General features: G+C 36.3%; 1 protein-coding gene across 5 annotated transcripts in view; it reads left to right on the top strand.

Annotated features, from left to right (window-relative positions):
• Positions 1–13857, top strand: part of LOC138189864 (myb-like protein M) — a 38848-nt gene extending 24991 nt beyond the window's left edge. For all 5 annotated transcript variants that reach the window (XM_069132105.1, XM_069132107.1, XM_069132108.1 and 2 more), the window contains exons 3-5: positions 1936–2169; positions 9394–9459; positions 13227–13857. In XM_069132105.1, coding sequence (XP_068988206.1) covers positions 1936–2169; positions 9394–9459; positions 13227–13400 — 474 coding nt within the window. In that variant the 3' untranslated portion in view covers positions 13401–13857. The remainder of the gene's footprint in view (positions 1–1935; positions 2170–9393; positions 9460–13226) is intronic.
• The last annotated feature ends 192 nt before the right edge of the window (positions 13858–14049 follow it).

A 14049-nucleotide genomic window follows, 5' to 3' on the forward strand; every position in this document is an offset into this window, starting at 1 on the left:
TTGTGAGTTCTTGCTACGTCCTTAATCTTCGTTGCAAATAAATACGTTTATTAGCTACTGATATTCCAGTCTTTGCTATTTATGGTTATTGAATTTTGTTAGTTTTTTCACCATTACATTCTTATTTCGCTAAAGATTTATCCTTCCATATCACTTTTATTTTCATTTGTCCAAAACTAAGAAAAATCCGATAACGTAACTACTAACTAAAACGAAGACAGGATTCAATTTTATCACTGTTTCTTGAAAAAACATTCTTAAAAAGCATCAGGTTTTATTATGTCTACAAGAAATAATATTGATGCCATTCTCATTATTTTCACCATTAAAAGAGCGTAACAAAATTATCCGACATATAACAATTTCTAAGAATACTATATTTTTTCACGATTTTCCATAAATCGGCCACCTGTCCGCTCGTTAAAGAAGGTCTTTTATTCTCCTTACATAATATGCCAGTTATGCCCGCGCGTGTTCATATACATATTTCAATCCCCTTTCTGATTCTGTACATACATATATCGTGTTGAGTGTCATTATCTCGTAACACCCACGTTTCCCACTGTATACCTACGTGAAGTCTATTACCTTCACCCGATCAGGCATTGTGAATGCAGTATATGTAAATAGAGTAGCTACACGATTGCCGACAAGGTTGTAGAACGGAACGCGCAAACTGTTAGCGTTTACGGGTTAATGAGATGAATTTTACGGTGCAATAGACCACCTACGCAACCACGATCGTCCTTAAGATCGTCAATAATCAGTAAATGCATGTGAAATATGAATCGGTGCGCGGGCGAAATTTTGAATTATAATATGCGCGCGCTTCATCGTTAAAAGATGTTTCTCTCATGTGTATACATCGCGTAGGCATTATTGAAACGTCTTCGTAAAATGTGAATTACATATTCACGCACGTATTTATTTGCTTGAATATTTACGAAAATGAATTTGGCAATTTATACAAATTAAAAATAAATCGAAACAGCGTTAAATTAGCTTGAAAATTTATAAAAGTATACTGCACCGAGTGACACTTGATATTTACGATGCAAGAAGTTACAGCAAGCATATACGTACAACGAAGCTGGTTTAAAGTGAGGGTTAGCGCAGGGAACCTTAAGGAATAAACTCTGCCATGTTATTAGGTTTAGTTACTTCATTGCATTATCGTTTATCTCTTCGCTTGATGTTCGATCCGCCCTGTTACTTGTTTTAAACATAGGAATCTTTAGAAATTGATCTGTATCTTCGTTACACGGACGAAGAGCAAAAAATCATGAAACCAAGAAATATAAAAATTGTTCACGAAAAAAAAAGTATCCTATAATCTTTATCAACATAAAACTGGTTGCAACTCTAAGTCCTGATTTATTCTATGTCTTCTTGGCATTCAAATATAACGCAACGCAAATTAATATTCTCATTCTACAATAAAGTAAAAAAGAAAAGAATCTTCTTAGATGAAATCAAAGTTGAAATAATTGCGGGACAAGGACAAGAGATAAATTAAAAAAAATAAAATCCACCTCTGAATGCTCCGATCAAATTCATCGCAGAGACCAATCATTTATCTATGTCTGCATCATACGAAGTCTTCCTGTCGTACGTCGCAATTTCATATTTTAATCGTAATTTCATATTTCATTTTCTATCCCTCCATGGAGCATAAAGTCATCGAAACCGTACTGTAATGCGACGTACTTTGAGGTGATATGATTCAGTCAAAAGTTGCAAAGCAGAATGTGCCGAGTGCAACCGTAACTCGATATTAAACTTTAAGGGTTTCGCGAAATGTCGAGGACGACGGTCGAATTGCGACGAGTCGTAGCTAATGTTTAAGCGCGTACACGATATAGGAAGGTATTGATCACGAAAGATACGTTTCACGATGTCATGATTTTTAATAAGAGACATTACGTCTGTTTACAGGCGTATATAAAGAAGGAACTGGGTAAAGTGGTGGTGTACACAACGACCTCCGGTATCGTGAGGAAAACGTTCTACAACTGCAAGAAGGTGAAGCAAATTCTGAGGACGCATATGGTCAAATACGACGAGTTGGACCTGTTTGGCGACGCAGAGTTGCAGACCGAATTGAGAGATCGTTTGGGCTCCACGGTGATACAGTTGCCGCAGCTTTTCATTGATGGACAACACATCGGGGTATGTAGATTTATAATATACATATAAATTAGTTCTTCTTGCTGGAACAAGTAATTATTGATTCATGATTATTCACGAGGACATTGTTTAAAAAACAGAAGAAGATCTGAAACTTGAGATTTGATCTTGGTTGATGAGTTTTACCCTTATTTCATATTGTAATGATAGCGAATTTTTGTACTCTCATGTAAATAGAAGCATTTTTGTGTGATGCAAAATGTTACTGCTACCATTATAAATGGCATTAAAAAATAGAGTGAAGTTTCTCAGTAACCTTTTGCCAATATCTTTCATAAAAACACAAATGATCGATGTAAAAAGATCAGGTCAAACGTATCGGATACGGTGAAGTTTGTTTTCACTGTTACACTAATATTTTATGATATATCGTAGATTAAACTAATAAATTTCAATAATATATTATTGAATATAATATAATATAATAATATAATAATAAATGTCAATTTCAAATGGCTAATAAATTTTGTAATGGTGCATGTCAAATGATTACAAAAGTTTATTTTTCCATTTTACATATTTTCTACTAATACAAAACCATAAAATCTCAAATCCATATTCTCGATAAAAACGAATCTTTTGAAAATGTTCAAAATTCCGTACAATTTTCCACGCAAACCTAATACTCTTCAAATTATATGCAAGCGAATAGTTTCTAGTCGAATGATCGTATGCTAACACAGCAGCAAGGTTAAATCTATTTACTGATTACTCTTGTTAATACCGTGTAGATAATTATCGCTGCTTATCGAGGTCATTATTAGAACGCGCAACTAATATATCGGTGTATTTCTTAGCATAAAACTTGAATAAGCGTTAGAGGGAAATTGGTGCTCACCGGCACGTGTTCCACCTGTTCGCACTAAGGTTTACATTCTACGATTATCAACGAGAACGATGTTGAATAATGAAACGTGAGCATCTGCTGGTGAACGTTTCGACATACTGTGTTCGACGCTCGTCAAACAGGTCTCTTCGTCGTCATCGATTTTCTCGCCTACGGGAAACTGTAATCGTTTCTTTCCAAGCACACGACATCCCTTTCTCCCATAAGTGCCGTTACTCACTAAAGACTTGCTCCTCGGCGAATACATTTGCATTAAGTTTAAGAGAAGATACGAGCTTCTATGTGCGTAGTTCGAACCAATGTGGCGCGCCAATCACGGCTATATGGATGACGCGCGAGGGACGCACGAACAAGTAGACTTGGTCTGTATCGCATCGACACATTCTTCTTAGGGACACATTTTATTGAAAATGAGTAGCGCAATGTCGTTGGAATCTGGTAACGCTGTGATAATGTTGAGCGATTCGATAGGTTTATGAGCGTGTGTTTCTGCTGTTGGAAATAGATGTAAAGCTCAATGTAGCGTTATTGGAAATATGAAGAACGATGCAGTGTTATTAGAAATATAAAACTTTTGTTAGTGCAACGTTGTTAGAAATCTAAAGCTCAATGCAGCACTGTTAAAAACATAAATCTAGCAAATTACATCGCATCGATAGTGTGCATTGAGCCTTAATGTACATTCAATAGCGGGATCCCACGGCCGTGTGCGTTGCATCATTAAAAGTGTAAATTCGCCGAATTGCACAGCGAAATTATAGCGATATTGAATCCCCCGTCTGCATTGGGTTTCGCGATGCATTGCACGATACGAAATTCAATCAGCCAATAAATTTACTGTACCTTCGGTGCTAACAATTTTTGAATCGTCAAATTTAATCATCAATTTTGACCACCTAATTATTTGTAATCTTTCGCCGATCGAGTCACCGACGATTGGTCGATAATAATAATATGCAACATATTTGTGGTCTCGTTGGTTTTCGCGTGAATTTCTCGCAAGGCCGATGTCGTATTGCACAACTAGTGTCCGCACGTTTGAGAAAGCTGAGAGGACGCGACCAGGAGAAATCAACTGAAAATGTCAAAGATGACAGACGAGCGCCGTCGCTTTGAATAGGCTCGCAAACCGGAAATCTGCGGTAGACACGACGCACAGTTACGCAATTGATACACGAGAAAGTCCTTTGTACGCCGCATCTGCACACGTTTTAACGGTCGTTCATCGATCATAAGATTTCAAGAAGTTTCGAATTAGTTATGCGGACATTGCTTTACAATCGCGCCGCGCCGGTTTGCAACGGTTCCACATTAGTGATTTCTTTCTTGCTGTGTCAGAAATTGTTCTGCAGTAGCGCGCTGTTTCATGGTTTTCGTGATTCATCGAAAGTTCGAGAAGATTTCGTGGTAACTGCTGTATTGCAATATTTCAAAGAAATTGAAACTAAAAATTTACCAATGACATATCCAAATATACGAAATAATTCTATATTACATAACAATCCAATTACGTTATATCTACTAAATCTTTTCACAATATTCATCTGCAATTTTTATATTCCTTATGTATTTTCATATAATTTCAAACATTCTACCTCATTAGAAATATTTAATAGAACTTGGTTTCACCTCTGTGTTTATTTCCTCCAATAAATTCCAAAGAAGGGACGGTAGCCTGTTCAAACAGCTAAAAACAAAGGTTGAAGATAAAAATGCAATTTTCACTTATAGGGCTTAAAGATCGTTATTTCCCAGTGGAAGCTCACGGTGTAGTTTCGCAATTCAGCGTTGACATGTGAAAACAAAAATAAAACCGTAATGGAATTTCTGAATGACGCGAATATCACGGGAGTAGGTTTTCGGTTTCGGTGTTGCGTCCAGTGGAACAGATGATTTTGTGTTTGTTATTTTTCTTGCAGCGCATTCGTGATGATCGTGTTTCTCGCGACTCTCGGTTATTACACGCGTCGCACACTGCTTTTCTGCTACGTTTACGGCGATACTTTTACTCGTTTTACCAGTCGAATGCACGAAGAAAGTTTCGTATGGTGTCAGGTTCTGCCTCTATTTACGCTTTGATTGTTCGTGCAGAAGATGATGCTTCTGATATTGTTTTTCGACTTCAAAATCAAATCTGCCCGTCGCACCGGCATCCTTTACTAAATTGAGAAACAATCATAAAAAGGGGTAGGATCGGTGGAAGGGAATCTAGTTCTTTGAATTTATTCGAATTTTATGGCCTGAGAGAGGAACGTTTAAAGTTTTAGTTCACTGAGTATCAAATAGGAAGCTAGAGAGGAAAAATTTTGATAAAAGGCACACTCAGGCATAGTTTTAATTAAAGATCTTCTACTATATATGCCATTTTCATGTTCCTTGCGAGGTTGTACTTCTATATGTAGAGGATTAAAACTAAAAAGTACTACACCAATGTACAGAGATATTCTTGAAGATTTCTGTATGGATACATGTGAGTAGACGCCTTATAACGTCAATCATGTAATGCTGGAATCTGAAGGATCGTCATTTTTACAAAAATAATAAGTATTCATCATTCAGTATCTCATGGATAGAATAAACCTTGTCAGGGAAGACAAAGGAATTGAATTTTACATTCACATGCTGAGTTGGACTTAAGATAAAATCGATTTAAATAACTCTAAACAAAAACCATTATTATCTCAGGTTACAGTATGATTACCATAACGTTATTAAGAAATATTCTTTAATATAGTTGAGTCGTCCCATTACGATCAGTAATTAACTTGAACCAAACAACAACTACAAATGAATTTTGTAAATTTCGAGCCAACCAATTATCCTACTTATCACAATATTATTAGATGTAAAATCTGTCCATGCAGCAAAATTATGTAACCTACAACCTCTTGCTTACTTACTAATAATAAGTATATCTATTATTGCTTAAAAAATAATCGTTTAAGATAGAATAAAAAAATTTCCAGGAAGATAATTACTTCCAGGAGATATTAGAGACCACGTTTGTATTAAACGCATTGACCGTCAAGTACAACCTAGTTGGCGAAGATTAAGGAGTAGAAGTAGAAATTATGATAACAAAACATCGTGACCTTGTTTCCTAACTTCACCAATTTCCTCTTACTTAAACTGATAAAACAAAAGCACATTTTGCGCTGGTGTCGTGAAACAAGTTCTCGTAGCGCTTAATGCCGGTCGAAATGGAACAAACAAACGTGCAATTACATGCCGTGCAATTAGACACACGCTCCGATAGTGGCGTGGTGCGCAATTACGTCGCAACACGCCGACTAATAAATTGCATCATTGGGAGGCTGGAGAAATTCCGATCGTTCGTGAACGAACTACGATCTGCGGCCGAAAAATTACGCAATTTCAGGGAAAATTGAGCGTTAGAGATTTCCCAGATCGACGCGAGGTATGTATGCATTTGCAGCAAATATTTTACGATAACAGATTCGCAGCATTGTTGTAAAAATGGTGAATTCATTTCGCTCTTTAAGACGTTTTCTTCGTTACCGCTAAAAATCCATTTTCGAGTTGTATATTTCACTTTCGAGCGTCTCTAGCGATGAAATTTCCGAAGTTTGAAGTACAAACTCCTTGTATGAATTATATTTGAGTAGTAAAAGTCCAGTGATTGAGAGAGGAAGGAAAAAGGTTTAATGATATAATTATGTGCTTCCGGAAGTTAACAGTTTTATTAATGTGAAAGATTTTTGTGATAGGGAAGTGCATATAAATATATTACGAAATATCTTTTTGTTTATGAGACTGCTCGTTTTAATAAAGATTTAAGGACACCTTCTCACGATTCTCTTCTCATTATTGTTTGCCATCGCCGCTGAGAATCATGTGGTTTTTCCCATATCCTAAATTAATTTTAATATATACGTAATATAAATATATGTATACAATGTAGGGTAACATGAATTTATAAATAATTTTTTGGATGTAAATACATATTAAGATTTCTAATTTATATGTTATTAATAACTCTTATATTATAAATGATCTTCTGCTCATCTATTTACAATATCTACATAAGTAGCATTTTTTCAATTATTTCTTAAGAAAGCGAAGAAAGTGAAAGCGAAAATGGAATGCAGCTTAGGAATCATAAAACGAAATTACTTCGGGTTTAATAACAGCTAAGTTGGCCCTCACCTTTTCAACACTGTGACATTTTGCTACTCATTTCACATTTTGTATCATTTCACCGTGCTATAGTTAGAAATAGAAAGAAGTTATTAAACGTAATCATCGTTAAGGCTTTCCATTAATGCGAATAGCTTTCCTTAGAAACAATTCTTAATGTTTTCCCTTCGCTTTCTCGCGCTCTTTTATCAACTTTCAAATTTAATTCTTATATTTCTTACTCTTGTGATCCTTTTCCATTCTCTTCTGTTACGTGATTGGAAACATGTCAAAGGAATATTATATACGCCAGAAAAATATAAAGGAAGAAGGTTGAGATACGCTAGAAAAATATAAAGGAAGAAGGTTGAGATATTTTTAAAATAAAAGAATAATATAATATTATGAGATGAAAATAGTTCAATCTAATTTTTAATAACCTACTAAAAAATCATTAAGCAATTATTCTTTTCGAACACACCAAACGATATACTTCTCCACCAAGAATCTATCAATCACAAGACATCGAGACACAAAACACGAAAGCTTCGATTTCACAATTTCAGCCGAATTCTGTCGCGTTCGCAATCAATTCCAGTTCTTCGGAACAAACAGCGAATATATAATATCATTTGGTTCTCTGAACACGTATCGAGGGAACGTATCTCCCATCAACGCCATCGCAATTGCCCAATTTCACTGAGTGTCTAGTCGCGTCGCAGCGCTGGATATCAGAGATCTTGTCGATTGAACGCACGGTTGCATCGTCGCTTTGGTCACTCGCGATAATCGTCGAGCGGATAAACGCGAAATGTCAAACCGCTCTATCCAAGGTCTATCAAGAGAGAAAGAGAGGAGAACAGAGAAAAAGCGCGAAAGAGAGAACGAAAGGTGAAGTGGATTGTGTATAAGGCACCGCGGTCCCCTGTGGTCTCTGTCGAGCGTGTGTATAAACGAAACACACCGCGTTCCAACCGCATTCCTCATCGACCGCGCCACGTGATAGTGTACGGATACACTACTAGCTTCGAAAAACCTACAAAATAGATGGTCAATGTGGCATTCGTATCATTTGCATGATTCTTCGTTTGAGACTGTTTTTATGAATTCGTCTTGTCGCGACATGGGTGATAAATTGGAATTGGTGAAAGGCATCGATCGTTCGTTTTTTCGTAATGGGTTACGACAGACGTGCGTGGATATCGAAAGTAGAATAATATCGTTGGATGTTCCCTTGAGGCACGTTCCAGGTTTGGTATTTGAAAAAGGAGTGGGTTGGGTTTAGGATTTGAACGAATGAATTAATTGTATGTATTATTGATGGAAATTACCAATTGATCGATAACGAATTCATTGTTCGGTTGAGGAGATTTGGTAATGGTAAGAGACGCGGTTTTATCTATTAACGAGAGATAACAATACGAATATTTACGAATATGATACGAATATTTGGAATTTGAATTGCTGAAGTGACTAGTCACTTTACAATTCCAAATTTGAGTAAAACTGTTATCAATAGCGAGTCGTAGTGAAAACCTTCAACAGTAGTTTCCATTTAATACCGGTTTGTGTCTCACGCTTTAATGTCGAAACATTTCCACGGACCGAGTTAAAAATTGAGACACGTTTTTACAGATCACCTATACTTTATTTGCCAATTCCTTTCACTGGAAACCAAACCGCTATCCTGTTCCATAAAAATAAAAGAAACACTGGAAAGTAATAAAAGACATGCGAGGTAATGGATAAACAGGCACTATTAAAAATCATTGGAGTACGTAACTGTTTAAACAGCGAAGTTTCATAAAATGTTCATTACCAACAGCTGTTGTCACGTGTGTGTGATAACGCGGTACCGCTAAACGATCGGTGATAAAATACCGTGAAAATAGAGAAAACGCTTGACAGCAAAACCAAAGCGATTATAGCGGCTTTTACTTGGTCATAAATATTTTAATACGCGTCTCTTCGTATATAAGCTTACGCGACCTTCCACCGTTTCTGTGCAATGAAACGCTTTGTAATCGCCAGCGATTATCGCATATTTGAAATTAAAATCGTCTTGTCCGACTGCGCCCTTTGCGAATGAAACAGAATCCTACGAAAAACAAAGAGCAAATGCCCAGAAATTCTGCGTGTTCTTGTTAGCTTTGATTATTAAGTTCCATTAATACGAAGTTGTGGACGATGTTCGTGTCACTAAAAGTTGCTTCTTCTTACAGGGATTCGACACCGTAGAGCGACTCAACGAATCTGGAGAGCTGAGAGAAATGCTTAAGCCTTACCAGGTAATTAAAAGTTCCATTTTACAAATCAGCATTTTCATTAACACTTGCAACAGATACTTTTTGTTGGTGGCTATTTGAGTAATTAATTGACAACTATTGGTGGTTACATATTTCCTTTCCTTTAAAATGTTTGACGGACAGTGATCAATTTTTGTAAAATCAGTATCGATTTGCAAGGATTTAAAGAGCATCTCACCACGTGATTGATTCTTTTATATACGTTACTATAAATATATAAAAGTTGCTGCTAGCCTAAAATAATGTTGATTGAAGATTTCTTGTTTATCTTATTATAAACTTCTGCGCAAAGAAAATTTCAATGTTATAATTAGTTTTATAAAAATAGCTGCTCGATTGACCTTGGTGTTAAAACTATTTTTATAATTTAAACTCAGCTTTTACTTAAAAAAATCTGCTTTTAATAAAACTGAGAAAATTGTGACAAAAAAAGTGTAGCAGAGAAAAATTTTCGGAAGATTGGTAGAAAGCAATTGATCATCTCTCATACGTAAGGTACACAGCTAATGTAGTGTGCAGTTCACAACTTCGTAACTTCGTTCGGATCCAATATTGTAACAGAATTACAAATTCCAATATCACAGTCAATAATAATAAATCGTATCAGCATCTAATGACATCATATTATTCCTCCACGTAATTCCTCTATTATCAAACTGAATACATACCACGAATTCGATATTCTTACAATTCGATTCAATTCGCCAAAGAATTCAGTTCCCTTAGCGTATCGAATGCTGAACATGCGGATTTTACCACAATCTTTTGTCACCGTGTAATTCTGAGGAAGAATTACTGAGAATTCTGCCAATGTTCCTCACGCCGGAGAATTATTTGACCCTTTAGGAATTCCGTGACGGTTCCGAGAATTCGCTACGTAACTATGTTCCATGTCTGTGGAATATTTATACCGTGTAGTAGAATGGAACAGCTGTGCCAGGCATTATACACATAACTGCGTGTTGGCGGACGATCGTGCGCGCGCGTAATCCGTCGCGAATACAAGGTTGTACAATCCTTTCACTTTTATCCGACGATATCTGCCTCCACCTTCCTTTTCCATCGCGATCATAAATTTCGATGTCGTGCAATTGAAGTTTACCTTGCAGCGAATAAAGGTCGTTTACACTGTCGCTACCACTATCACTTTCCTGATATTCTTTCCGTGCTGTCGGCCCTTAAACCTTGTGGTCGTCCTTTGGATTCATGCCAGCACAAGGACATTTTTCCCCTCCATGCAAGGTCTATAAATTTTTCAACGAATCCTTCGAAAATTAATACCTTGACGTATTTATAAATTGCTACTTGATCGTTACATTCGATTATTTCGTTCAGTATCCATAAAACCCTATCGAAAGTTGACAAATGCTTGTAATTGTTTGCAAAAGTTTGCGTCAAAACCAAATTAAAACGTATTTTCACGTACGTTCGTCGATCCATAGAAATGTAATAGCGAATTTTCTCTGATTTACTGTCGTGACTTCAAACATTCTCAAACGCTTGCGATAGTTTGCGGTTGCTTGTTGACCGTACGGCTATATGTCTCCACTGAAAGAAATTTTCCTCAGATAGTAAAATACACTTTAGTATAAAAATCGAGACACGATTAGTGTCTACGATTCGTGTAAGGTAAATGTGTTTCTAATTATCTTGCAATAAGAATGAGATTGAAGAGGTGAGTAGTTATTATGTAACTGGTTGGAATAAGGGCTAGTTTAGTTGGAAGAAATGGTGGATGAAGGATGCGCATTATGTAATTCTGTGTGCGATCATGTTAACGCATAAATCAAGTAATTAATCTAAAAATTGCGTATAAAAATCTATACGTTTCAAAGTGTTAGTTAGATGTTAATATTAATGATATATTCTATATTAATAGATTATTGAGATGAAATTATTGGTATTCTAAAGAAAAGATTTAAGATGTTGGATAATATATATAACTTTGTCTAATTAGATATACGATCGTTATCACGTTGATGTTAAATCAAGTCATTAATGATTGAATAAACTTTATATAACAATTACAATTTCAAGAAAACATTGCGAATTGCCTCCGAGAAATTAAGAGAGTGAGTTGTGAGAAAAACAATAATATCGTATATTTTTCTTTGAATGAAAGTTAATTACCGACTCATGTGGTGTGTCAGAAAGACGCGTAATTAAACGACGCCCACGATATACCCTTTTCCCCCTGTCTCTTTACGCAATACTTGCATAATGTATCATCGTTATTCTAATCTTCGTACGATAAGCATGTAGCTTATGCGTGTAACGTGTATATAAGATTTATTTCATTAACACATTGAATATCAACCACATCTTGTCATTTACAAGGCTGCCGCCGTGTTACATCGATATTGTAATGAAGTCTACCTATTGTTGGATAATATTTTATTGGATTCGAAAAGTACAGCCGCAGAAATTGGACACTGACTTCTCTTCCATCTTTTGATATATTATATGTTTAATTCTTCGATTGTGATACATTATATAATATTGTGAAAAGGTAGGAACATTTTAATTTGTCATCAAAGCGCATGTTAAACACACGACAAAGAGGATTAAAGTAAAAATACTGAAATTCCGACGTGTTTCGAAATCGGGAGCGTTGAATCAAGGAAGTTAAACAAACAATTTCGTTTCTCACATCGTCCACTCTCAGGTTGATGTATATTCGTCGTTTTTGCGAAGAATGCAATTGAAAATGAGTAAAAGTGAAAGCGATGTTGAGCAACATCGCCGAACACACCGCGTGCGTTGAAAACTAATGCAGAAATAAGAATCGTCACGCTTCTTTTATAATCGTTGAATGATAGAGTCCAGCAATTATTCGAGCATTAGGTTCAGCGCATTACGTAGATGAAATGTATATATAATGTGAATGGAATTGCTACGGATGATCAAATCAGAAACACGATCGATAATTCTGAACATTAAGCCAGATATACATTTGATACGAAGATATTAATGTTAAAATATGCTTGATTGCGCAACTCTCCACTCTTTAATTCTAATTCTAAATCTGCCGAGTATTTTTCTACTGTGCGAGTTTTCCACTTAGATCAAAGCTCAATTAAAATTCCTTCTTCGCTTTAAACACATTCTTGAACTTGTCTCACGTACACGCTCTGTATTTAGAATTCATTCAGACACACGTTTCAATCCGAACAGCGTGATGCAATTAATCATCAAATCCCCTCATAGGAGGTGTGATCTGGGTGTTTATGAAAGATAATTTCCAGCTACTGTAATATGGTTACATTCAAAATACTTTCCTCCCATAATTATACAGCTATTGTTAGTCTACCATTGTTTTACTACCGGAAATACTCAGAGTATTCACGACGATTATATTTCTCAATAGGGCTATTGACTTCTTTCTAATTGTCTAGACATCGTTATTACGAGTCTAGAATAGCTCTTTTCCTCTAACAACGATTAAACAAGAATAGTATAATAGGATATGAGAAGATGAGTACTATATTGGAATAGTAATGGACATTGAAACATTATTGTAAAATTTACTATATATATTATATTTCCTTCAACAAGCTTCTTCATTTTTAGTCGCCATTAAAGCATCGTGTAATCAAACATACAAACATTTCATCTCATATACCCAGTCATAACTTCGATCTAAGGTTTTCCAAATGTAAAAGTTCATTTATACCACTATCCACAGAAAAGAGAGGTAGAAAAGGAAAAGAAATAGTTACTCATCTCTACACCGTTGACTTTTATTTCAGAGCGAAGACGCGTGCACAGTGTGTCTATTCTGCGGCGGTTACCAATGGCAGCTGTGCCCGGTTTGCAATGGCAGCAAGAGGTCTGTTCATCGTAACGACTTCACCGCGGAATTCGTCGCCCTGAAGTGCGCGAAATGCGATGTGAACGGTCTGATTCGCTGTCCCCATTGCTGAGGCATCAAAACGGAAGAAGAAAACGGCGAGCACGTGCTCGAAACGACATCGTATCCCCGATACTGGCATCGAATCGCTAGCGTTACACGTTCCCCTATCTAAGACTAAGGTGCTACAAGAAGTATATTGCATGTTAAACACGTTTTGGAGAAGTTCTTGCTGTCGTGTCGCGAACAACGAACAGATCTATTGTACGATCAGTCGCATATCAAACGATCGCCGTGCAAGCGCTGTCTCGACTTGAATTTTTTCATTCACTTCCGTTCCATTCACACGAAGAGCTTCGTGGCATTAGATATGATTTATGGGAAGCACTCATGGAAATTCGAGATAAAACGGCGCCGGCACGCTCGATCTTGAATACCGAGCACGATTCGCAGACGCTGATCGCGAGACCGTGCACGTGAACTGTAAAATATCGACTAATAAAGCTTATCTAATGTTTTGTAACATGCAACTCGTGTATTTGTCTCTTCGTATTTTATTGCAGTCCCGTGTCTTTCCCTTTCCCTGTGAATTTTGCGACTCGAGTTGTATATTTTTATTCTGCATATTTCTCCACGAAATATTTATTTTCTATTTCTTTGGAATTATCATTTACTTCTCTCCGTCTCGTCTAAAACTGATATTTTATGTTAAATAGCGCCCA

Source organism: Bombus flavifrons, chromosome 2 (genome assembly GCF_040668555.2).
Source record: "Bombus flavifrons isolate JBK064 chromosome 2, iyBomFlav1_principal, whole genome shotgun sequence".
Taxonomy (NCBI): domain Eukaryota; kingdom Metazoa; phylum Arthropoda; class Insecta; order Hymenoptera; family Apidae; genus Bombus; species Bombus flavifrons.